At 41.0% G+C, this 27,392-nt stretch overlaps 1 protein-coding gene across 1 annotated transcript in view; it reads right to left on the bottom strand.

Annotated features, from left to right (window-relative positions):
• Nucleotides 1-14,166: 14,166 nt before the first annotated feature.
• The window catches only part of ALG9 (ALG9 alpha-1,2-mannosyltransferase), a 151,110-nt gene continuing 137,884 nt past the window's right edge, over nt 14,167-27,392 (bottom strand). The window contains exons 12-13 of the mRNA XM_036259035.1: nt 14,848-14,966; nt 14,167-14,563 (exon numbers count right to left, since the gene is read on the bottom strand). Coding sequence (XP_036114928.1) covers nt 14,526-14,563; nt 14,848-14,966 — 157 coding nt within the window. The 3' untranslated portion in view covers nt 14,167-14,525. The remainder of the gene's footprint in view (nt 14,564-14,847; nt 14,967-27,392) is intronic.

Below are 27,392 nucleotides of genomic sequence, written 5' to 3'. Positions count from 1 at the left end.
CATGGTAATAAAAATAATTTAAGTTGACTGAGAGTTTTCAAGATTTTTTTTTTTTTTTTTTTTTTTTGGTCTTTAGAAATGAATCCAAATACTACTCAAGTTTGAGAAGCAGAGCACTAAGAGGTTTTTTGATTTAGTGTTTTACCAGTTAGAAGATCAGAGAGGTTCTTATTGGAAAGGGGAAGAGAAATCTGTTACCTTATACTTTATATAAAACTCCTCAGAAATGATAAAGGAAGCAAGAACAGAGAGAAGCACATTAAGTCAGCTCCACACATATCATCATCAGGATATTAGCTCAAGCTTAGGCGAGCCTCAATATGCTGAGCAAAAATGAGCACACTGATGCTAAACTATTTTGTTTAAAACTCAAATATGCTTTGCTTACCCAAGCACAATTAATTGGACACCTAAGGAATAACTATGATTAAATATGAAATCACAAGCTGAGAAAATAGGCCTCAGAAAATTGGCTGGTTTGAGAGTCATCAGTTCTGGACTTCAGTTCCCACCACTCAGACATATGACTCATCGTGACCTACCTCTCTCTATGCCTCAATGTCACCTCCCACCCCCTTACCACCAATAAAATGGAGATAACCACCTCTGGTTTCCTCTCTGCTACAGTGATGATATAACAATAAAACAGATAGTAAACATGGAGATGCTAATAAACCCTTCAATAAAGAAAGTGAATAAAACAGACTGCAGAAGAAAGGGCTATTTTAAAAGCTAAGCAAATGGAAACTGTAATAAAATCTAAGACAGTGTTAGGGGAATGTGGTCCACTGACTATCTGAATCACCTAAGATGCTTAAAAATGCAGATTCCTGGCCTCCACCCCAGACCTACTGGAATCAGAATCTCTGAGAATGGGGTGGAACATTTTACCATGCGCCCCTTGTGATTCTAATGTGTATATTAGATTGATTTTAAAAGTTGATCTGGAAAAAAATTTCCATGTCCACAAAAAGACATCTGCTCAGGGAGAGTCTTAAAAGAGTCTCTGTTCAGAAAAAGCAAATGACAGCTACAAAACCTTATCAATAAGCAGTTCTGTCCCAATTGGCTGTGGTTGTTGCCAGGTTAAAATGATCCCCATTCACTGGCTTCCTGGAAGTCAGCTAAGCACAAGTATAGAACTGAGCTGTCTCCATATCCTCTTCTCCTCTCTGTTGCTCCCTGTGGTCTCCTCTCCGTATCCCACACACACCACAAGAAACTAATGACCAGGGAGCACCAGAGGCAACAGCTGAGATTAGGTTGAGAATTTAAGGCAACTCAAGGGGAAACAATATGACATTCCTAGCACAAAAGTACTGAGTTCTGACACCCACATACAGTTCACTCATTCAATGAATCAAGAGAAGACAGGGTTAGACTGCCCAGTTCCCGTCAGACAAAGGATCAAGAATGTAGAGAAGCACAGACAGATGGGATCAACAGCCATCAACTCTTGTGCTTGTAACAGCTCTCAGTGCTGCACAGAAAATGGTCAGTCCTGAGCAAGACTGAATGACATCACTGTTGGCTCTCTGGCCTCTTCCTCACAGTGTATGAGAAAATCCTGTATGTAGGTGGTTCTCTCAGTGCAGACTCTGAAGTGTTGTCCTATTGAAAAGGCCATCAAGAAAGTTCATGCACAGAAAACCTAAGGCTCATGCAGGCATTTCCAACTATCTTACTTTAGTAAGATGACCCTGGTAAACAGACTACCAGGTCTGAATTTAACTTGTTATGAGGTAGTAGTAATCGCCATAGCATTAATGATATTTCAAATTTCTGTCTGTACAAAGAATGTCTTCATTCTCTGGGACTAAATTATTTTCCCCTCACCTTCACCTTAGTATTCATGTTCTTGCCCTGGTCAGTTTGGCTCAGCAGTTAGAGCATCAGCCTGCAGTCCAGAGAGACCCACGTTCGGTTCCCTCTAAGGGCACGTATCTCGGTTGCAGTTTGTCCCTGGCCCTGGTTAGGTTGTGCAGGTGGCAATCACTCGATGTGTCCCTTTCACGTCGATGTTTCTCTCTCTTCCTCTCTCTCCCCCTCCCACTCTATCTGAACAAAAAATGTAATAGTGTCCTCGGGTGAGGATAAAAAAAAATATATATATATAATGTTCTTTCTCTTCTCTTCTTTGTGGTCAGATTTTAATCCTATCTTTATGTCTGAGAATACTTAACAGAAGGAAAGAGACTTTACCTGGAGTCACACAGTGAATCAGAAGCAGCTGTGGAACTCATAATCAGGTATTATCATTATTTCTTGCTTCATCTCCTACATCCATGCTATAGTTTATCACTATATATAAAAAGGTATTGAGTTTCCAGAACAAAACTTTGCTTGAATTCTTGGGAAGAGCAAACCAAAGAGATGGACAGTCAGTCCCAATTCAGGGCAGTGTATATAATGGTTAAGAGAGTAACACTGCAATCAGGGAGCCCTAGATTGACATCTCAGCTCTGTCAATTACTGGTTGTGTGACTTTGGGCTTATGCTCTCTGTATCTTGGTTTCTGCATCTGTACAGGGGGGCTGTGAAGCTTACCTCCTGTGGTTGCTAAGCTTAAATAATTCATATGGAGTGCTTAGATTAGTGCTTGACACAAGTAAGCCTTTAGATATTAACCATTAATAGTTATTATCTAGTGAGGAAGTAGAAGCAGGTAAGAAAACATTCCAATCAATTGAGCTTTGGCAAGGAGGACCAGTGTGAAAGAATGAAAGGATCACATGATTTAAAATCAGAACCTGACTCTAGACCTTCCAGAAGTTTTTCTCATTGGTAAAATGGGCAAATCTTACCTTCCTTCTCTCTCGGGGTTGTTGTGAGGAGTAATATCCATAATGTAAAGTTCTTTGTCGATGGAAAGCACTAAGCAAATATTAGAAGTTATGTTATTACCAAGGTGCCTAACTGAACCTGGTGCCTAACCCAAACACAAACAACACCTGGAGGCCTTTGCTCAAGGTATGCAGGCCCCCAACTCCCCAAGAAGAGAATTAGTACTTCCTCTAACCACAAGGGTAGATTTGAGCTACAACAAACCTGGAGATCAAACAGGCATAGTGACCTTTCTCAGAAGTTTTAGGCCTTTGAGATCTATCATGGACTCTCTCTCATGTTTTTAGGTCAGACACCTGGTTATCTTGCCAAACAAAACCCCTATATTACAGTGTTAATAAAACTGTAAAAGCAAGATACATACTGTTACTGAAGTTGTGGGGTGTCATTTAAACTGAAACTGTTTGGAAATAATAGATTGCTCCTAAACAGGTAATATTAAAATATCTTAAGATTTTCAAAAGCAAGTGCCAAAACACTGCATACAGTATCTTATTATTTCAAATAGAATGCACACATGTGTGCTTGTATAAGCCTAAAAAATCCCTAGGACAGCCCTGGCTGGTTGGCCTCAGTGGTTAGAGTGTTGGCCCGTAGACCAAAGAGTTGCGGGTTCTATTCCAGTCAAGGGCACATAACTTGGTTGCAGTTTAATCCCTGGCCCTGGTTGGGGTCTTGCGGTAGGCAACAAATCCATGTGTCCCTCTCACATTGACGTTTCTCTCTCTCTCTCCCTTCCCCACTCCCTCCCATTCTATCTAAAAATCAATGGGAAAATATCCTCAGGTGAGGATTAAAAAAAAAATCCCTGGGACAGATGTGACTAATCACATCGGTTAATTGTGGTAAGGTAACTGGGTACCTTGGGAACACAAATGGAAGGGAATATCCATTTGTCCTATTGTTTATTTTTTACTACTTACTAAACTTAAGATTTTACTAAAATTTCATCCATTTTTCCACTATCTTTTTTTCTGTTTCAGAACCCAATCCAAAATATTGCATTGCATTTAGGCTTTTTGGATTCTGAACCATAAAAATTATTACATATTCAAATAACCTTTTGGCTTTTGGTTACCACACTATAGACTGGACACTGTGTCCTCTGGCTGGTCTGCCTTGTGGCGTTGTAGATGTGTACAATAACCCGCTCCTGCCCGCTGTTCCCTATCTAGCCCTGCTATGTCCAGAGGGTAAAGTCCAGATTTCTTCCTTCTCTTATATTTTCAGAAGCCCTTATCACTGTGTCTTGCACTAGACTTAGCCAACATAAGAAGTAGCTTTCAGTCCTGGCCAGTTTGGCTCAGCAGTTTGAGTGTCAGCCCGAGGACTGAGGGTCTTGGGTTTGATTCCTGAACAAGGGCATGGACCTGGGTTGCAGGTTCAATCCTCAACTCAACCAATCAATGTGTCTCTCTCACATTGGTGTTTCTCTCTCTCCCTCTCCCTCTCCCTCTCCCTCTCCCTCCTTCTCTCCCTCCCTCCTTTCCTTTCCCCTCTATCTAAAATTCAATGAAAAAAATATCTTCGGGTGAGGATTAACAAAACAAACAGAAGTAGCTTTCAGCATCTGGACATACTGTCCCCAAACTCCAACTAGACGGAGGTTTGATTTAGCAACAGCAGGAATTACTTAAAATATTCCTTGTCCCCTGAAAGCTTTCTCTGCGGTGTCCCCTAAAGACGGTCTTCTTTGCCATCTCCTTTTCTGATCTGCCCAGCAGAACTGTTAGGGAAAAGAGCACAGGAGTAAGAAAGAACCAGTGCCAAGAACCCTCACATCCCAGCAGAAATTCAGCTGGGACTGTAATCAGAAACCGCAATTTCCACTAACTTCTAGGACTTCAGGAAATCAGCTCCCTGTCTGATCCATAAAGAAAACTAGCTGGGGGCCCACAGTGTTCTAGAAAAGTTCCTACAAAGATTGATGTATTGTTTGTGTGTTCCGTCTTAGGAGTATAACCTCTAGGCTGTAATTACTGGAGGCAGATTAAGAAGGTGGTAAAAACAAAACAAAATGTGAAACAACTTACACTAGATCCTATTCTTATCTTTGCCCATCTGATCATTCCCGATATCTCAACACCATATGCCAAAGTAGAGGGTCAAGGGCTGTGGACTTCAAAGAGGTCATGAAATAGGGAGCATAAGGTCATGGTTAAGAGACAGAGCCTGGAGTCAGACTACTTGAGTTTGAATCCCATGTCCGCAACTTTCTGCCTAGGTGATCTTGGATAGGGCATTTAATATCTCTGAGTATCAGTTTCTCCATCTTTTATTTTATTTTATTAGTATTATTTTAATTTTTTCTTTATTGATTTTAGAGAGCAAGGAAGGGAGAGGGAAAGAGAGATAGAAACATCAATGAGAGAGAACATCAATTGGCTGCCTCCTGCATGCCCCCCAGTGGGGATTGGCCCACAACCTGGGCATGTGTCTTGACTGGGAATCGAGCTGGTGACCTCTTGATGCATGGGTCGATGCTCAACCACTGAGCCACACCAGCTGGGCTATTTTTTTTTTTAATCCTCAATCGAGGATATTTTTCCATTTATCTTCAGATAGAGTGGGAGAAAGGGAGGGAGGGAGAGATAGAAATGTAGAGAACTGTCGATGCAAGAGAGACACATGGATTGGTTGCCTCCCCTCGACCCCAAGCAGGGTCAGGGACCAAGCCACAATTGAGGCAGATGCCCTTGACCAGAATCAAACCCAAGACTCCAGTCTGCGAGCCCACCTTCAACCGCTGAGCCAGACTGGCCAGGGCAGTCTCCCCATCTTCTAAAAAACAGAATAACAATAGTTATAGGCCTCCTAAGATTGTTGCAAGGGTTTTATGAGAAAAAGGCAATTAATACATTCCTAAAAAATAGTAAATGCTTAATAAATGTTAGCAGTTACTCATATTATTTCTCAATACAGCTAATCTGACAATATAGGTGTAAAAAACCCCAAAAACAAAACCAGAAAAACATCCCAAAATAACACTAAAACCCCACACCAAATCCCAATATTCTTCCCTAAGGTTGAGTTCAAAAGAGTCCAAAGAGCTGACCCTGTCTGTTCCTCAAGGTTTAAGTCTCCCTAGGTAGATGACCTGTACTTTTAGATGCAATTCTACTTCTTTCTGCAGTGTTTGCTTTTCAACCCAGACATAGGCATGAGGCATTATCAAAGCTATTCTAAGGTCTTTTACTTTCCAGGACTCGGCCCTGCTAAGTGTTGAGCTAACAGATGTGTTTGGCATCTGATGGAGGGTTGAACCCTGGACATTCATGCATACTTTGGGTTGTCTTTGGCGATATCAGCAAGTTAGCAGAGGCAAAGTTAGAGCTGTGGGTATGACACAGTTTGCTTGGAACTTTGCACATGAACAAATAGCTGCTTCCCTTTCTTAACCAAATACTTATCTTTTATCACCTATGAATACCATAAGGCCATGTCAGATAGAACTGAAATTAACCAAGAATTGATCTGTGGCATCTCCCATGAATTATGGACATGGTTTTCTCCAGGAAAATTTTGCAATTATAGTAATATAAGACTGCAATGTAGGAATAAAGATTCAAGAGAAATGCAATTCAGATATTTCAATTTACACTGGAATTTTGACACCAAGAACATAGCAAATACTGAAACTAGATTGATTCCTGGAAGAAAGGGAGCTCTGAAATGTTTCGTGAGAAGAGGCTGCCCTCTGCTGGACAACAGGGGAGTCTATGATGGCTCTGCAGGAAAAGCTGCCTCAAGCTTTCCAGAACAAGTGACACTTGGGAGTAAAACAAAACCAAAACTGCATGACAACAAATTAAAACTTTGGTGCTACTTTTCATACTATCTCCAGTAATAACAGACTGTGGAAACACAATTAAAGAAAAAGGCCCAATGAAAGATGAAAGGGATGTTTATTTTAAAATTCCTAAGATTCTTTTACAAATGTCGCTCTGTGAAACCAGTCCACTTTTCTCCATATGCCACAAACATTTCACTGGCAAGGAAAAAAAGGGGGGGAGCATATTATAGGAAATACCAGGGAGGCTTAGAGACATATTAATAATAGGGAGACAGGAAAGAAGCAAGACCAATTCCTGAACAACACTTAGTGTTTTCTTGTTGGTGGAGTGAACTCACTTCAGGTCATTTCTCTCAAAATGGGATTAACCTTTGCTCTCGTGTCTGAGGAGGTAGCAGCAGGCCCCCGGGAAGCTCTGTAGACCAGTGGTGGAACAGCAAAGGGGAAATCACCACAATACTTGTCTCAAACAGAGCTACGTATATGAAATCTATTAAACAGGCCCCCCACAACAGTCCTGAGAAGCAGGGCCTAAAATACCCCCTTTTTTATTTTCAATTCTTTTTTTTTTTTTTTTGGTGGTGGTGGTGGTGGTACGTGCCCCTAGCGGGAACCGAACCATGACTCTCTGGTCTGCAGGCCGATGCTCAACCGCTGAGCCAAACTGGCTAGGGCTTATTTTCAATTCTCCTACTGTCGTCAGCCACAGGTCCTTATCTGAGTAAGCCGAGCAGGGCCAGTGAATAGGGTGTGAAACTTCAAGGCCAGGTGGTCTTCCCAAAGGTTGGATCTGTCCGCTCAAACTCCTTCCTCCTGCCTAATAAGTGAAAATGGCACTTGAAATTGCCAAAATTAGCCATTCCTTTTTTCCAGGTGTTATCATTCAGGTATAATAAGATAAGGGGATCAATGGAAAGAGAACTGCAGTGAATTATTAACATCCATTAGTGTACTTCAGTACCTTATCAGTTCATTGTTTCCCAGAAAGCAGGGCCCAGAGAGAATGGCAGATAGGGCAGCGAGGGTCTGATAGGCTGCGAAAAGCAGAGAAAAGGGGATGGGGAGGGGAAGAGGCCTCTGGTTGTATTGGAAAAGGACACCAAATCATTGGCCTTTGGTCTCTAATATCAATAGCATTGGATTAGAAAAATCACCTAAGGAGTTGTTTAAAAATAATGTCTAGGCCCATCTAGGACCATTAACTCAGAATTCAACATAGACCTGACATTGATGGGTGGGAGCAAGCAGAGAGTGGAAATTTTAAAAGGGTCCTCAGGTGATTGATTCTCTTGGGCAGCTCTGGTTGAGCATCACTGCTCTGTAGGTACATCTTCTCCAGCACGGAGTACAATGCTGCTGAGGCAGGTAGCAAACACCGAAAAGCAAAGCCTTCTCACTGGACAACTTGGGACTCAAGAGTTAAAAGGGCAAATTACAGACCAGTGGCACCAGTTGCCAAATACTAGTTCTGCGGGCAAATAAAGGTCAAAGAGAAAGCCTCATAAGGCAAGTTCTGGCTGATATCCATGGCTGTAGGTCTGTGATAAAGAAGTTTGTTTTGCCCTGGCCGGATTAGCTCAGCAGTTAGAGCGTCAGCCTGCGGTCCAGAGAGACCCGGGTTCGGTTCCCATTAAGGGCGCGTACCTCGGTTGCAGTTTGTCCCCAGCCCTGGGTGCCCTGGGTGGGTTGTGCAGGTGGCAACCACTCAATGTGTCCCTTTCACATCAATGTTTCTCTCTCTCTTCCTCTCTCTCCCTCCCACTCTTATCTGAACAAAAAAATGGAAAAATGTCCTTGGGTGAGTGTTAGCTCTAACTTCCATATTACTGCCCTAAGCCTCTTAAATCTTTTACTTTCATATTGATGCCCCAAGCCTCTTATCGTTTAACCTTGCCCTAAGCCTCTCATTCCAGGAAACCAAAACCCATCACTCCAGTCAGGCGAAGGAATGACGGAACCACCCTAACCCACCCAAACTTGCAAACACAAGAAAAACAAGTTTCAGAAGACCCGGCCCTGACCAATCAAGAACTTGGGAGACCCCAGCCCCAACCAGTCTAGGACGAACACAACTCCTCGGCTAAACGACCACCCACCCCAGCCCTAAGTTTAAAAACCCTTAGTCTGGATGAGCCGGTTGCTATTTTCTCCTTAGAGGTAGCCCGGCAGGTCTTTCCCTCAATAAGCCTGCATTCTTCTGGTTCCTCAGCACCGCCTCGTTCTTACAGTGAAGGTAAAAATAATAATAATAATAAAAAGAAGTTTGTTTTAATTCACACAATCTTTTGGCTATTAGGACCCTCCAGAGTCACCTGGTCTATAATTTGATCTCCAGACATGTAAGGACAGAACAAGCAGCCCAGAGACTAGAAGCAAAATAAAGGGGGGAAAAAAAACCCTACACCCTAGAAGTATTTTATGAGCTTATCTTAAAATTTTTTTAAAAAATGCTTATACCCAGGTAAAGTGCTATTTAACCCAATTATTAATTTAATAATTAATAATTATTATTCTAAGAAGCTACAATAGGAGTTCCCAGTCTGTGCCACTACAATTCTGTAATCTCATATCTAAATTTGCCTTGCTTCATTTGCCAAATGTTGGTTACAAATTTGTTTCAATGTCAGGTCTATGTTGAACTCCATAGCTACAAAAGCCAAAACAGCTTTCAGTTTTAAAAATATCACTTGCTACTTGATATTATTGAATTTGAATGTATCACTACGAAATCATCCTGCAATTGGGTTTCCTCTTCCTAGTAGGGCGTGTAGCTGGAAGTGACAGAGCACCTCTTCACTCCTGGAGGGCCGGCTTTTGGCCTCACATTCAGAAGGCCTCCAGATCACGGATTAATAGAAAAATTCAATGAAGGTACCCAATTGCTCCTTTTGGAAGGTACTCTGAGGAATCTGCCTGTGTGCGAAAGCCTGTGTACTTCAGAATTCCCAAAATGTGCACAATGAACCACCAATGGTATAAAACCAGGTAGCTATAAGGAGTACTGGCTATAAGGTGCAAGGTATAAGGATATTAGGAATTCATTCACAAAAAAAGTGTCAAGTCTCATTCACATCTTCCAAACTGCCCTTTGGTTACTATGGGACATATGATTTGCTATATTTTCTGCAGTCTAGGAAGCTGCCAAATTGAAAGCATCAGTTAGTCGTATAGTAGTTTCAGGTGTCTTTGTACTTTTCTTTCTTCATTGTTTATAAACATGTACAGTACCAACCTGCTCAGGGAACTGTGATGTGTGACATGCTCTTTGTCCTTAGACATGCCAGCAATGTGTGAGAGACAGGTTTACAAGGGATGTGTGTTCATGTCATTAGCAAAAACACTAGGTGCTCGAGAGGGTTAAGAAAAGGAAGTTATCACGGGGGTCTGAAGTCTATAAAGGCTTCTTAGAAGAGAGGGAGACTTGAGCTGGCCCTGTAAGTAAAAGTAACAGAGAGAAGGATGACCCTCCTAGACAGGGAGAAACAATTATATTAATAAAGTATCCCTCTGTAAAACTACCTGGGAGAAAGAAATCCATCTGTTTCATGGGCATTTTGGATCCTATGGGAAGAAAATGAACAACCAATGGTATAAAACCAGGTGGCTATAAGGAGTTACTGGCTATAAGGTGCAAGGTATAAGGATATTAGGAATTCATTCACACACACAAGTTTCTTTGCTTCTAACAACCCCTGACAATGGGGGAAATTATCTAAATGTTAGATAGCACTAGATCCACATTTCTATGAATATTAAACTCCTCACATGATGGAAATTCTTAACCCAAAAACGTAAGATGAAACCCGGAAACTCTTTTATTTACAACACTGACACACTGAGTAATTTCTACTGTGCATAGTTTTTCACAAATAAAATGCAATCAACCCTTGTTGGGTTTCCCAAGGCTTCTTCCTAGTTTTCAGAATAAGTATTTTGAGCTATTTGGACCATAGAAGGCAGGTGTATGCCCTGAAGGGTGGGAGTGAGGTAGATGGAAGGAGCTGAGCTTCAGTTTCCAATCTCCGCCAAGGATTTAAAAGCTAAAAGCAAAAGAGAAAATGGTACCTTAGGAAAAGGAAAATCAAACTGCCAAGATTTATTTAACTTTTTCTTTCACAGAAAATACAAGTATGCAAGGTAAACACTGACAATTCACTTGGACAGTACTCTTGCTCCAGCCCTGGACTGCCTCCTGCTCATTTGCAGTGTGAATCACATGGTTATATATATTGAAAAAATGGAAGGAAACATTCATTTAGACATACTGAAACACCAGAGAGCCTCTGAAATTCAACAATGCCATACAGAAGTCTCATCTTTCTCTTGCAAAAAATAAATAAAGCTGAACACGTGCCCATTTATCAATTTACCGAGGCATTTAATTTAATGTAGGAGCATAAGAATGAATTAACACATGAGCTTTAATATGCCTGAGGAGGCAAAGATTAAAGTGTGCCTCTTTTCCCTCTCTAGAGAAAATAAAATTAACTGAATTAAAAGCACAGCTGCCTGACACTGGCCCGAAGACAGCACGATTACAGTGAGTTCTTATTCCAATAAGCCCCAGGAAATGCAAAACACGACGAAGGACTGCCCCTGGAACTTTGCCCAAATGGTCACTCCAGGTCTCACGCTGCAGAAACACGTGGGGGTTTCAAGGTTCTTTCCCAGAACTTCAAACCAGGAAAAAATGACCCAAATAAACGGTTGGGATCAAGAACCACCTTGATTTAAAACAATCTGTTTCTAAACTTGAATCAGCAATAAAGACTATGGGCTTCAATTTTCTGTGATTACCCCTGGCCGGGAGTGCAGTGGGCTAGTGTCATCCTGATACACCAAGGTTGCGGGTTTGATCCCTGTTCAGGGCACATACAAGAAGCAACCAATGAATGTAGAAATTAGTGGAACAACAAATCAGTGTTTGTTTTCTTCTCTCTCGTTCTCACCTTTCCTCTTTCTCTCAAATCAATAAAAATAAAACGAGCAGTCTTCTTTCTTATCAGATGACAACTACCAGGTGACAGGTAAACTTTGATAACAGATGTACAGTTTGGTTCAGTGATGGGATTATTCGGTGTCATAAGATCCAGCATCCAGATATGGCTGCTTAAGAGATCAGACCTGGTCGGTTTGGCTCAGCGGTTAGAGCGTCAGCCCGCAGACCAAAGAGTCGCAGGTTCGATTCTGGTCAAGGGCATGTACCTCGGTTGCAGTTCATCCTCGGCCCTGGTTGGGGTCCTGCAGGAGGCAACCAGTCAATGTGTCTCTTTCATATCGATGTTTTTCTCACTCTCTCTCCCTCCCTCCCACTCTATCTGAAGATAAAATTAAAAAATATCCTCGGGTGAGGATTTAATAAAAAGAGAGAGAGAAATCAGAGATCAGAGTCCTGGCATTGTCAAGTATACCCGCCCCTCCTGCACTCAGCTCCATAATCAAAGATTATTACAAATAATGTATAGCCCTTCACTCCTTGATACTCAACAATCTATGGAAAAATAAGTAATTTATCCTTATAATGGGCAGAGCACTCAGCTCATGCTGAACATCGATTCTCTACAAGAGAAATGTTCCAATGACCAGGTGTTTGAAACTGTTTCCCAGGCAAGCTAACCTCCCTGTATTGCTGAGATGGACATTTGTAAATGTGCTTATATAAATATCACGTGAACAACGCCTTCATAACATTTTTTAATCCCTGACACAGAGCATTTGGCACAGTGTTCTGCAATGTATTGTGCTCTCACTAAAGATACACAGAGAACAGAGAAAAACAGCCAGGTTTTAAAAGGGACAGGATCTGATATTCCCAAGGAATCCATGGATCAATCACGACCTTTATTGTGCTATATTACAGTAAGTTCTTGCTCAGAAGGCTTCCCCCCCACATGCAAGATAATAAAATAGGTCAGCATTGTACACTGTGATTAGAAGAAAGCCACTCATCATGGACCTCCCTTATCGAACTCTCCTATTTACCTCTGCAAAAGTACAGGGCTTTAACCACTGTGAAGCAACTCGGTGCACTATTAACATAGGTAAGGCAAGTTATTCACTGAAAATTCTCTATCTTATAGTCAGACTAAATGTGCCAGTATTTTGGAAAAAGTAATCAAGTATTTGGGAATTAAATGCCAGACATCTTGAAAGCAGCAAGTGGGCCCTGGCCGGTTTGGCTCAGCGGTTAGAGTGTCGGCCTGCGGTCCTGAGAGACCCGGGTTTGGTTCCCGCTAAGGGCATGTACCTCGGTTGCAGTTTGTCCCCGGCCCTGGTTGGTTGTGCGGGTGGCAGCCACTCAGTGTGTCCCCTTCACATCGATGTTTCTCTCTCTCTCTCTGTTCCTCTCTCTCCCTCCCACTCTACCTGAACAAAGAATGGAAAAATGTCCCCGGGTGAGGATAAAAAAAAAAAAAAAGAAAGCAGCAAGTGGGACCCTGGTTTATCTTCACTCTCTAGTTATCGTTCAACATTACTCAGACCTGTTATATCCGGTGCTCCCACCTGATATTCCTTCAGAGGGAAGACTTTTTATGGTCACCAGCCATTTCTCCCCTTATCACTTCTCTTCTCTCTTGGGATCAGTTCCTGAAAGCCCTTCTCTTGGAAAATGAAAGATGGAAACTGAAAAATAGATTCAACCTATTTGCAGATACCAGACACAATTACCCTTAGGGACATAAGGCACCTATAGTGTGACCCCAGACTGACCACAGAAATGGAACTTCTACTGGATGCTGGGTGGCTACAAGGGAGCATGACTTGCAACAGGAGCACTGCTGTCCGCCACAGCCGGGCTGGACCACGGAGCACTGCTGCGATGAGAGTTAACAACAGACTGCAGGCTCCAGAGCGCTCAGACAGGCAGATAAAATCCTTCATTAAATACAGAGTTACATTATCGATCAGGTCTCTGGCCAATCTCATCATTCTTTTAAGTAATGTTTTCATAGTCAAGTGAGGAAATATGGAAATTAGGCCACCTAGGTTCTAGTCCAAGTGCTGTTACTTGCTGACTGTGTAACCTTGAGCAAGTCACTTTACTTCCCCCTGTAGTCTCAGTTTCTTAATCTGTAAAATGGCTATAAAACCACTTGCCTTGTCTACCTCACATTGTGGATGAGGATCAAATGAGATAATGCAGAAGTACTTTATAAACTATGAAATAATGTATGTAAAGGTAAAGCAATAGTACATACTTATTAAAATATTAGGTCCTATCTGATGAGAAATGCCCCTGTGGGATGTGCTTTGCAATATACAGACTCAAAAATAGCTGCTATAAATATACACTGTTGTTGTTTTTTTCCCACTAGGGCTGCATTAAAAAGAGAAATTCTCAATTTCCTCAGAAATGGCCACAGAATGCATTCCTTAAAAATGTGATGTTATCCAAATCAACCAATTGATAGAATTTTCTCCACATATATCCTGTACAGTTATAGTGTGGTCTATTGATACCTTTACACAGGGAAGTCTTGAATTCAAGAAATAGCATGCTAAAACTTAAAAAAAGAAAAAGAAACCAAACCCACAAAGTTATAGTTTGTTGTAAAGGAAATAAAACGAAAATCAGAGGCGTCCTACATAATGAAGTTACGTCTCAGCTCCTCACATGGCTGCTGCTTTCCTGAGATGCCTCCAGGACAGGGCCCTAGTCTGTGAGGTACTTCAGAGAAACTCAGTCTTGCTGGAGGTGAAGGACAGGTAGGCTGGTAACTATGCTGTGCGCATTTTCGGCACTAGTAATTGAACAAGAAGGTCTGCTAGAAGCTGCCAAGCAGCTTTGGTGGAGAAACCCACAGAGCCCAGAAGAGGCTTGCTAGCTCTCAGACGCCAGGCCAGAGTGTGGAGAACAGCTCGACACAGCCATCCAGTTCTGAGATTTTCAATTCTTCCTGTGAGTTGATTCTGCTCTTCTCCGGTCTAGTAAATAATTGAACAGAAGAAAACAATGAGATGTGGAATACTTTATCTACCTGGACTTAGGCCCTTTCTCTGCCTAGCTGCAAAAAGGTTACATGCAGAACAGAGACACAGGCAAGAAGTGAATCTGATGGACTCTGACCAGCCCAAAGCACCCAGACTCCAGGATTTGTGTCAGATGGCTTTTATTACAAATGTTACAGGCAATGACTTGGAGGAAGTCCTGTCAGTGCAGTCACTAGGTCAGGATGGTTGTCCTCTGGGGCCACAGGCGTACTGCTAACCTCCACTTTTCTTCCTGATTTGCTTTGCTTTCCGGGGTTTGAGGATGGTGTAGTTTGCATACACTGTATACCAATCTGACAGGAAGGGGACATAAAATGCCCGCAGCAGCTTTGAAGATCTGAAAAACAAGGGCAAAAAAAAAAAAAAAGACAGAATTTTATCATTTGAGAGAATTTACTAATGTATTGAAAATGATTCAAGGAAATAAACTAAGTGCTATAGTATGGATATTTTATATAAATAGCATAGCAAAATCTGTTATTTAGTTACTAGATCATGATGAAGACAATCAAAACCAAGTACCTTGTTACCCACATGAAAAAGAGTCTCCCTATCAAGTCACAGTATATCCTTCAAAATAGCTCTAGGTCTTCAATTTGCATTAGACTATACCATAGGAAAGTTCCAGGCCAAAGGACTGCTATTACTAACTAAATTCTTAATACCCAAGGGTTTCTGCAACTAAAAAACTATAGAGATGCCCAAGTGACCCTGACTCCAGCACTAAATTTTCCTAGAGAGATAAAGAGAAGTATGTCCTGAGCATCCTGTGCATAGTATTCCAGCAATTCTTTCTCTCTCTCTCTTTTTTTTTTCTTTAATTGTTATTTACTGATTTGAGAGAGAGAAACACTGATTTGTTGTTCCATTTATTGATGCATTCATTGGTTGATTTTTGTATGTGCCCTGACTGGGGATCAAATTGCAACCATGGTGTATGGGGATGACTTTCTAACCAACTGAGCTGCCTGGCCAGGGCTCTAGCAATTCTTAAGTCAAAGAGAGTCTTTCACATAACCTCATGTCATGACATGTCCCTGGCAAGTTATAATATGTATATATTTGTTATTAAAATATAGGAACAGATGAAAACCTGAATTTCTTTTGAGTTTCTGAAAAGTGTGAAAAATATTTCACATTTATTGAACACTTAGCATTGGACAAACCCTGGGAAAAGTGCTTACACTTTAAAAGATACAGTCGGCCCTCGTTTATTGTGGTTAATCAGTTCCAGACTCTACCGCAATAAATGAATTTCTGCAAAGTAGGATTCTTTATTTATAAATAGAATATTTTCACAGTTAGAGCATAGAAAACCTGTTTACAACTTTCTAAATATGTTTATTTATTTATTTTTTTTAACATTAGAGCCCTCTAATTCCCAAGTAAGAAGAACCCAAACAGGCCCACACCAAGACACATAGTAATTAAAACGCCACAAATTAAAGACAAAGAGAGAATCCTAAAAGCAGCAAGAGATAAGCAACAGGTTACCTAAAAAGGGAACCCCATAAGGCTCTCAGCTGACTTCTCACAAGAAACACTACAGGCCAGAAGAGAATGGCATGAAGTAATCAAAGTCATAAAAAACAAGAATCTGAATCCAAGACTACTCTACCCAGCAAGGCTATCATTCAAAATAGAAGGTCAAATAAAGAGCTTCCCAGACAAAAAAAAGCTAAGGGAATACAGTAGCACCAAACCAGCACTGCAAGAAATGTTAAAAGGACTGCTGTAATTAGCAGTAGAAATGGGAAGAAAAATAGAACCACACTAAACAAAAATGGCAATAAATAAGTACATATCAATAATCACCTTAAATGTAAATGGACTGAATGCTCCCATAAAAAAGACACAGAGTAGCTGATTGGATAAGAAAGCATGACTCATCTATATGTTGTTTACAAGAGACCCACCTCACAACAAAAGACTCACATAGGTTGAAAGTGAAGGGATGGAAAAAAAATTTCCAAGCATATGGAAAGCAAAAAAAAAGCTGGGGTAGCAATACTCATATCTGATAAAATAGATTTCAAAATGAAGACCATAACTAGAGACAAAGAAGGCCACTATATAATATTGAAAGGATCTATCCAACAGGAAGATATAACCTTGATAAACATATATGCACCCAATATAGGAGCACCAAAATATATTAAAAATCTTCTGGAGGACGTCCAAGGAGAAATCGACAACAATACAATCATAGCAGGGGACTTCAACACCCCGTTGACAGCACTGGATAGATCCTCTAGGCAAAAATTAGCAAGGAAACAGAGACTCTAAATGAAGCACTAGACCAAATGGATATAATAGATATCTACAGAGAATTACACCCCAAAACTACAGCATACACATTCTTCTCAAGTGCACATGGGACATTCTCAAAGATAGACCACACGATAGGACACAAACTAAATCTCTACAAGTTCAAGAAGGTTGAAATCATATCAAGCATCTTCTCAGATCACAAGGGCATGAAACTAGAAATCAATTGCAACAAGAACATGCAAAGACATTTCAACACATGGAGGCTAAATAGCATGTTATTAAACAATGAATGGGTCACCGAGGAGATCAAGGAAGAAATTAAAAACTTCCTGGAAACCAATGAAAATGAACACACAATAACACAAAATCTATGGGATGCAGCAAAAGCAGTTCTGAGACGGAAGTTCATAGCACTACAGGCCTACCTCAAGAAACAAGAAAAATTTCTAATTGACTGTCTAACCTCACAACTTAAAGAATTAGAAAGCAAACAAAAAGAAAACCCCAGAGCAAGTAGAAGGAAGGAAATAGTAAAGATCAGAGCAGAAATAAATGACATAGAGTCCAAAAAAACAATTCAAAGGATCAATGAAACAAAGAGCTGGTTTTTCGAAAAGATAAACAAGATCAATGGACCCTTAGCTAGACTCACCAAGAAACAAAGAGAGAGAACCCAAATACACAAAATCAGGAATGAAACAGGAGAAGTAACAACCGACACCACGTAAATATAAAAGATCGTTAACAACTACTATGAACAACTATATGGCAAAAATTCGACAATCTAAATGAAATGGACAAATTTCTAGAAACACACAGTCTCCCAAAACTGGACTGGGAAGAGATAGAAAACTTGAACAGACCAATACCAACTAAGGAAATTGAAGAGGTAATCAAGACTCTCCCAGCCCTGGCCGGTTTGGCTCAGCGGTTAGAGCGTTGGCCTGCGGTCCGGAGAGACCCGGGTTCGGTTCCCGCTAAGGGCACGTACCTTGGTTGCAGTTTGTCCCCGGCCCTGGTTGGGTCGTGTGGGTGGCAACCACTCGATGTGTCGCTTTCACGTCGATGTTTCTCTCTCTCTCTCTCCCTCTCACTCTATCTGAACAAAATATCGAAAAAAAAAAAAAAAAAAAAAAAGACTCTCCCAGCAAACAAAAGCCCAGGCCCAGATGGCTTCACGGGGGAGTTTTACCAAACATTCAAAAAAGAACTAACACCCATTCTCCTCAAACTATTTCAAAAAATTCAAGAAGAAGGAAGACTTCCAAACACGTTCTATGAGGCCAGCATAATTCTAATTCCAAAACCAGAAAAAGACACTACGAAGAAAGAAAACTACAGGCCAATACCCCTGATGAACATAGACGCCAAAATCCTGAACAAAATATTAGCAAATTGGATCCAGAAATACATCAAAAAAATTATTCACCATGACCAAGTGGGATTCATTCCAGGGATGCAAGGCTGGTACAATAGTCGCAAATCAATAAACGTGATACACCACATAAACAAAATGAAGAATAAAAACCACATGATCATATCAATAGATGCTGAAAAAGCATTCGACAAAATCCAGCATCCATTTCTGATAAAAATGCTCAGCAATGTAGGAATAGAGGGATCATATCTAGACATAATAAAGGCCATATATGAAAGACCTACAGCCAACATAACACTCAATGGACAGAAACTAAAATCATTTCCATTAAGAAGAGGAACAAGACAGGGATGTCCACTTTCGCCACTCTTATTTAACATAGTACTGGAAGTCTTAGCCACAGCAATCAGACAGGAAGAAAAAATAAAAGGGATCCAAATTGGAAAGGAGGAAGTGAAACTGTCATTATTTGCAGATGACATGATATTATACATAGAAAACCCTAAACACTCCATCAAAAATCTACTAGACTTAATAGATAAATTTGGCAAAGTAGCAGGATACAAAATTAACGTCAAGAAATTGACGGCATTCTTGTACACCAATGATGAACTCACAGAAAGAGAAACTGAAAAAACAATCCCATTTACCATCGCGCCAAAAAAATTAAGATACCTAGGAATAAACTTAACCAAAGAAGTAAAGGACCTATTTGCAGAAAACTACAGGTCATTGAAAAAAGAAATAGAGGAAGAATATATATAAAAGTGGAAGCACATACCCTGTTCATGGATTGGAAGAATTAACATCATTAAAATGTCCATACTACCCAAAGCAATCTATAGATTCAATGCAATCCCCATCAAAATACCAACGACATAGTTCACAGAACTAGAACAAATACTTCAAAAGTTCATATGGAACCAAAAAAGACCCCCAATAGCCACAACAATCTTGAAAAAAAAAGAACAAAGTAGGTGGGATCACAATACCAGATATCAGGTTATACTACAAAGCAACTGTAACCAAAACAGCCTGGTACTGGCACAAGAACAGGCATATAGACCAGTGGAACAGAACTGAAAACCCAGAAATGGACCCAAGGCAATACGCTCAATTAATATTTGACAAAGGTGGCAAGAGCATACAGTGGAGTAAAGACAGCCTCTTCAATAAATGGTGTTGGGAAAATTGGACAGCTACATGCAAAAAAATGAAACTAGACCATCAACTTACACCATACACAAAAATAAACTCAAAATGGATAAAAGACTTAAATGTGACCCGTGAATCCATAAAAATTCTTGAAGAAAATGTAGGCAACAAAATTTCGGACATCACACGGAGCAAAATTTTCACTGATACATCACCTAAGGCAACAGAAACAAAGGAAAAAATGAACACATGGGACTACATGAAACTAAAAAGCTTCTGCACAGCAAAAGAAACAATCATCAAAATGGAAAGGCAACCCACTGTATGGGAGAACAACATTGCCAATGATGTATCAAATAAGGGGTTAATTTCCAATATCAATAGAGTGCTCATACAACTCAACAAAAGGAAGACACAGAACCCAATTAAAAAATGGGCAGAGGAGCTGAATAGACACCTCTCCAAACGGGACATACAAATGGTTAAGAGACATATGAAGAGCCCTGGCCGGTTTGGCTCAGTGGTTAGAGCGTCGGTCTGGGGTCCTGAGAGACCTGGGTTCGGTTCCCGCTAAGGGCACGTACCTCGGTTGCAGTTTGTCCCCGGCCCTGGTCGGTTGTGCGGGTGGCAGCCACTCGATGTGTTCCTTTCACATCGATGTTTCTCTCTCTCTCTCTGTTTCTCTCTCTCCCTCCCACTCTACCTGAACAAAAAATGGAAAAATGTCCTCTGGTGAGGATAAAAAAAAAAAAAGAGACATATGAAGAAATGCTCAACATCACTAATCATCAGAGAGATGCAAATTAAAACAACAACGAGGTATCAACTCACACCTGTCAGAATGGCCGCCATCAACAAATCATCAAACAACAAGTGTTGGCAAGGGTGTGGAGAAAAGGGGACTCTAATACACTGCTGGTGGGAATGCAGACTGGTGCAGCCGCTATGGAAAACAATATGGTGTTACCTCAAAAAATTAAAAGTTGAACTTCCATTTGACCCAGTGATCCCACTGCTAGGAATATACCCTAAGAAGCCTGAAACACCAATCAGGAAGAATATATGTACCCCCATGTTCATAGCAGCACTATTTACAATAGCTAAGATCTGGAAACAGCCCAAGTGTCCATCATAGACGAATGGATAAAAAAGCTGTGGTACATACACACAATGGAGTACTATGCAGCGGTAAGAAAGAAAGATCTCTTATCCTTTGAGACGACATGGAGGGACCTGGAAAGTATTATCCTAAGTGAAAGAAGCCAAGCAGCCCTGGCCAGTTTGGCTCAGCGGTTAGAGCGTCCACCTGCGGTCTGGAGAGACCGGGGTTCGGTTCCCGCTAAGGGCATGTACCTCGGTTCCAGTTTGTCCCCGGCCCTGGTTGGTCGTGCAGGTGGCAGCCACTCGATGTGTCCCTTTCACATCGATGTTTCCCTCTCTCTCTCTTCCTCTCTCTCCCTCCCATTCTGTCTGTACAAAAAATGGAAAAAATGTCCTCGGGTGAGGATAAAAAAAAAAAAAAAGAAAGAAAGAAAGAAAGAAGCCAAGCAGAAAAAGACAAATACCTCATGATCTCACTTATATATGGAATATAATGAACATAACAGTCTGAGGAATACAGTAGACCCAGAAACATGGAAGTAGGGCACAGACTGACATCCCTCAGAAGAGGGGGTGGGGGGTTAGGGGGATGGGAAGAGATAAACCACAGAACTTATATGCATGTATGCATGATCAATGGACATGGACAACTAAGCCGAGGACGGGGTGGAGGTGGGGTGGGGTGGGGGGTGCCAGCGGGGTAAAAAAGGTAAAATATCTGTAACAAAAAAATAAATAAAAAATTTATAAAAACAAAACAAAACATTAGAGCCCTCTAGACATGAAATAACACCCTTTAGTCACCATTACACTCGTATTAACCAATATATTAGACAAACTAATAGAAAATAAGACATATTAGATGTTACAAATATCATATTGTTATTGTACATTTATTTATTTTATTTCATTTTTTTATTTTTTTATCCTTACCTTAGGACATTTTTCCATTTTTTATTCAGATAGAGCAGAAGAGAGAGAGAGGTAGAGAGAAAGAAAAACATCAACATGAAAGGGATACATCGAGTGGTTGCCACCTGCACGACCCAGCCAGGGCCGGGGACAAACTGCAACCAAGGTACGTGCCCGTAGTGGGAACCGAATTCGGGTCTCTCTGGACCACAGGCCGACGCTCTAACCGCTGAGCCAAACCGGCCAGGGCTATTATTGTACATTTAATTACACACACACAGTTCTTACACACAACCACTAACCTATGAAAATAGTGCAATTTGTTCGATGATGAAGAGATAAAGATGAAGAGATGTACTGCACAGCAAAGAAGAGCAAGGTTATTGCTCCTCTGAAGGCACAACCTCGGTAGGAGACTCTGCAGGTGGTGCAGTATCTTCATCAGGTGCATCATCGTCTTCTTCCGCTGAAGGAGCACTAGGGGTAGGCAGTGGGTGACTGGGTGCGCGACTGAAGAACATCGTGAGAGGCAGTTGCTGGTGCTGTCTTTTTATATGTGTGAGGAGGCTTACGTAGGGTCCTATCGCTACATCAAGTGCATTCCGGAACCGCAATGTAGGCATCATTTGTGGGTCCCATTCGCCAATCATGTCCTGTACTATCTTAATAGTTCTTACAACTTGCGAGAGATGCTCAAGTGTAAGGCCAACTTCCTCCTCCTGACCCCCAGGAACCTCTGGCTGCTCTTCCTCTTCCTCACTCGCAGACTTAGTCATCTCCACCAGATCCTCATCCGTTAAGGGATCCGAATGGGTCTCCGGCAGCTCATCCATGTCATCGCGGGTCATATCCACGAAACCTTCTCCTCCCAGCATCCGGGCCAGCCTAACTCCCTTATCCACTACTGAGTTATTATATCCTCTGGAGTGAATCCTCTATAGTCATGGACAATTTCAGGCCACAACGTCTTCCAGCTGGCCTCCACGGTCCCCGTCTTTATGTCCTTCAACACGGCCTGGATGTTCTTCACACAGGTCGCGATGGTATACTGCCACCAGTACTCCTTCAGCAAGAAGGTCCCCTCAAGGTCCATGCCTTCGACGAGGTGCTGCAGGGTGTTTTGCGTGTAGAGGGCCTTGAATGTGAGAATAACACCTTGATCCATGGGCTGGATCAGCGAAGTGGTGTTGGGAGGAAGGAACTTGATCCGCACACCGTCGTAGGATAGGTCTTGTGCATGACCTCCAGTACTGTCCATGAGGAGAAGGACATCAAACTCGAGTTTCTTCTCCGTGAGATACTGCTTGACTTGGGGGATGAAGCACTTGTGGAACCAGACCGATGACAGCTGCTCCATGATCCAGCCCTTGTCGTTGTGCATCCAATGCACTGGCAGCAGGTTCTTGTTTCTATTCTTCAGGGCCCTAGCGTTCTTGGCCCTGTAGGTAAGGGCAGGCTTGAGCAAAAGTCCCTCAGCATTTCCACACATAACCATGGTCACGCGATCCTTATATGCCTTGAAACCATGGATGACCTTGGCCGCATCTTTGAAAATGAATGTCCAGGAAGGCATTCTTTTCCAGAACAGTCCTGTTTTGTCCATACTGAACACCTGTTCTGGATGATACTTGCCCTCCTCAAGGGTCTTTGGAATATTTTGTTCACGTAGTCCTCTGCTGGAGGCTAGTCAGCAGAGGCAGCTTCTCTGTGGAGAACGACACTCTTCAGATGATACCCCCTCTGGAACTTCTCGAACCAACCCTTGCTCGCCATGAAATCCATGAACCTTGCAGAAGAGGGTCCTGGTTGAGGTTCGTCTGCCATAAAGCGCTGATAAAGCTGCCTCGCCTTCTCCTGGATGACCAGAGAATCCAGTGGAATGTTTTTCTTCAGACTGTCGCTGATTGAAACGGCTAGGGCAGACTTCATTTTCCCTATGAACTTATTATGACTTGTCACAACGCGCTTTGCTTCCTTGTGGAAAGAGACTCGCCATTGCACAGATGTTCTTTTCATCTTTACGGATGGAGTGAACGGTAGACTCATTCAAGTCATAATGGTGGGCAACCTCCACGATATTCTTGCCAGCTTTGATCATACACAAGGGTTTTTCACCTTCTCCTGAATGGTAAGCATCTTCCTCCAGCGCTTAGTTTCATTGTCAGAAGGTTTAGAAGAAGCAGCACATTTAGGAGCCATTGTGGGGCTTAGATAAAAGTTCTCAGAAATCGCAAACACTTGCAAGAGCAAAGATGCTTCTGATGCATAGCGATGTAATAGCGTGTATGAGAGAAAGGAACTTGCATGAGGCTGAACCAATCCGTGGCCAGGATAGGAAGAGGCTAGGATAGCCAATCAGTGACCAGCACGCTCTGATTGGCTTGGTTTCACCACAACCAATTTTTTGGAAAAAAGTTACTGCCCACACACAAGGAGTGGTTGAGCGGTTGCACCTGGTGTTAAAGGATTTGTGGGGGTGCTTGAATACATAGGCTTATAGTCCATACGTACGGTAATTTTAATTTTAATTGTAATACAGGGTGTATAATTGACTCAGACAACCGAGAGTGCGCTGTATCATTTTCACTGTCTTGATCAACTTTTTTTTTATCCTTACCCAAGAACGCTTTTGCAATTATCTTCAGGTACAGCGGGAGGGAGGGGGGGGGGGGAGAGAGAAACATCAATGTGAGAGAGACACATCGACTGGTTGCCATCCACACGACCCCAACCAGGGTCGGGGACAAACTGCAACCAAGGTACGTGCCCTTAGCAGGAACCAAACCCGGGTCAATGTTCTAAGCACTGTGCCAAACTGGCCAGGGCTCAAACAACTTTTTAATGAATATATTTGAAAAAAACTGCAATAGAGTGAAGCTGCGAAAGTCAGTCGAAGCGCGAAGTAGCAAGGGACTGTACTATTTAATCTATCCAATAACACAAAGAGGAAAGGGATATTATTATCCCTATTTTATAGATGGGACCTGAGGCTTACATAGATTAAGTAACTTGCTCAGGGTCACACGGTAAGTGACCGAGCCCTCATTCAAACCTACACTGATTCCAGATTCTGCACTCAACCACCATGGTTTATCCTGCATTCCAGGAACAGGACAGCAGGATTCATCGCATCGTGGAAAACGTGTCAGTGATAGGTTAAAATTCTGTATCAAGTACTACTTCTTGACTGTGATTTCTGAGTTAAAAAAAATCAAAGTTGGCCCAGTTATTGCCACCCTAAATGAGGAAGCTGAAGAACGTTCCATTGCCAGTACTTTTCCATACTCTAAACTTGTAAATGTCATGTCAATGTGGCATTTGACTGGCAGCCTAGCCCTGAGTCTGGCAGACTCCTGCAATGCCTGCACACAATGATATCGTGCTTAGCATACACACCTCTTAGAGATTGTTCCCAACTGGGACACTGGCAGTGCTCTGGGCTCAACCGAGATAGATGCACTTCACTTCAACAGCTAACAGCTCAAGGGCTCTGATAGAGAAAGAGGCTTAGAAGAGACATAGGAGACAAAGCAGGACTGCTGCAAACAGAATGAACAGAGGAAGCACTTACCTGAGTCAGAAAGAAGTTAATTTATTCTCTCTGTCTGTGCTACACAGATAAGGGAAAGATCACAACAGAAGGCTGTAAGCCAGAGCAAACTCCTGAGTGTAAGTGTGGTGAGAGGCTAACACTAATTAAGCATCATTTCCATTTCAGTTGACTCCATGATAAAAGCTTGATTTACAGAGTCAGCATATTTTACCAGTCTACTCAGTCCTTGGTATAACTTTAGGGACAATGGGCCCAATTTTCTTTTTTCACTTTCTTTTTGGAACAATTCCTTACTATTTGGGAGGGTTATTATTTCATACTGTTAATGTTTTTTGGAGTCTTCCAAAGAACAAAGAGACATTATACCTATTTTTAAAAACAGAATAAAACTCATTTTACCTTGTAATTACCATATGGATCCATTGTAACCTTTTATGAATTTAGTCTATATAATAGGATATTAGTGGTCTTATAATTTTCTGTATCTTGGATTATTTACAACTATGCTTTTTAAAAGCATACTAAAATAATAACAAAAAGGAAAACGATGACATTACCAAACAGAATGATGCAAAAGTGAAATAAATAATCACTACTGCGTTATCATTCAATTTCCTCATTGCATTGCCCAAAGTATTGCACCATGGTTAAATAAGGTATAAAAGCCTGAACACATTATCTTTGGAGTCTGCTTTTAGCTTTCACTGAGCACCGCTGAGAATTCAAAATTTAAAAACTTTCAGTCCATAATGGCAATGAGAAGAAGACTGAAAGAAGACATTTCACAAGTATCAGAAAAAACAGCAGATGAATGCAAAGACACAAACACCAGTACTCAAGACTTGAATGATGATGGTGAAATTGATCAAACAAGCAAACTGTGCATCTTTAGATGAAAATATACTGGACAAACTTTCTCAAACTAAAGAATTAATGCGTAAACAATATACTTCTAAGAATAAGAAGGAAATAAACTATCTTCATCCAGTTAGTAATTCAACAAACAGGAAAGACTTCATTACGCAATATTCAACAAGAACCTGGACCATCCTGTTATGCTAACAAGGCATATGACCATATTCTTGCATGTGCCAAATTTTATTTAATAAAGTTCATAAGTGGAAAAATGCTGAAGGCAGATTCATACACAAAGGTGACTCAAAGGATACAGATGACAAAGAAATAAAAAATTAAATGAATTGATCATTTTAATTGGTGTTTATTAATCTAAAAATGAAAATGTTTGACTTATAGAATAAAAGAAATAGCTGTCCTCTCTTTGACAAAATTGAGCCATTAAAGGTTTCACTAAATTTTGCATTTTGATGATACAAGTACAAGAACAATCAGAAGCAATAAATTAGAATCTATTAGAGATATATCTGAAGCCTAGAACCCGTCTTTTCAAGATGAGTATATTCCAGGTTCATGCATGACAGTTGAGGAGCAGTTAGTTATATTCTCTCTCTCTCTCTCTCTCTCTCACACACACACACACACACACACATTCTAAATCAGGAGAAAATAAAGTTTTGTTTTTGTTTTTTTTACTATCCTTTATTCTTATTTTTAAAAGTTATTTACAAAATAGCTAAAAATATATAAAAAAACAAAAAGGATCTATTGGGCCAAGACAGTAAATGGTGATGACTATTTTTCCTGGTACGCTGATAGATAATCCAAAAAATTCTAAAAGATCATTTCAAAACACCATCTTGGGCTATACACAAGACATATCATCAGCAAAAATACTCACTATCCTGAAGGAGGAGAAAGGCCACTAAGAATTATTGCTGAATGCAAAAGGCAGAGATGAAACAAAGGTAAAAGACAAAGGAGATTGGGATAAAATATTTGCAATATATATAACAGAGGATTAGTGTCATGAATATATAAAGCATTCCTGCAATCAATAAGACAACTCAATAGGAAAAAAATGACAAAGGATATGAACAGAGAAAAGAAATGCAAATGTCAATGAACATATGAATTAATACTTACTATTATCAGGGAAATGTAAATCTAGATATGATTTTTCAATACTCAGGTTTGCAAAAGTTAAAAAGTCTGACACTACCAAACACAAGTGAGGAATTAGGAAGCATATTGCCACAGAAAGTGGAAAACTGCACAGCCACTGAAGAAGGCAACCAGCAGTATCAATGCAAACCAACTATGCAGCCCCTGTGATACATACAGTGGGGGATTTTTATTTTGTACTTGACCCATATTGCTTTCTTCTTACAACCTACTTTGCTTTCCATTTGTTAAGACAAAAAATTTCAAACATACAAGAGTAGGCCAAATACTGTATTCTTGTAATTATTTTAAAAAACCAACAGATAAAATTTTAAATAACAGAAATCTCAAATCCTTAAAACAAGCCTATGTGT

The sequence above is a fragment of the Molossus molossus genome, unplaced genomic scaffold (assembly GCF_014108415.1).
Source record: "Molossus molossus isolate mMolMol1 unplaced genomic scaffold, mMolMol1.p scaffold_m16_p_13, whole genome shotgun sequence".
In the NCBI taxonomy this organism is placed as follows: Eukaryota; Metazoa; Chordata; class Mammalia; order Chiroptera; family Molossidae; genus Molossus; species Molossus molossus.
Note: the sequence above shows the minus strand (reverse complement) of the source record. Positions and strands in the feature narration are given on the sequence as shown.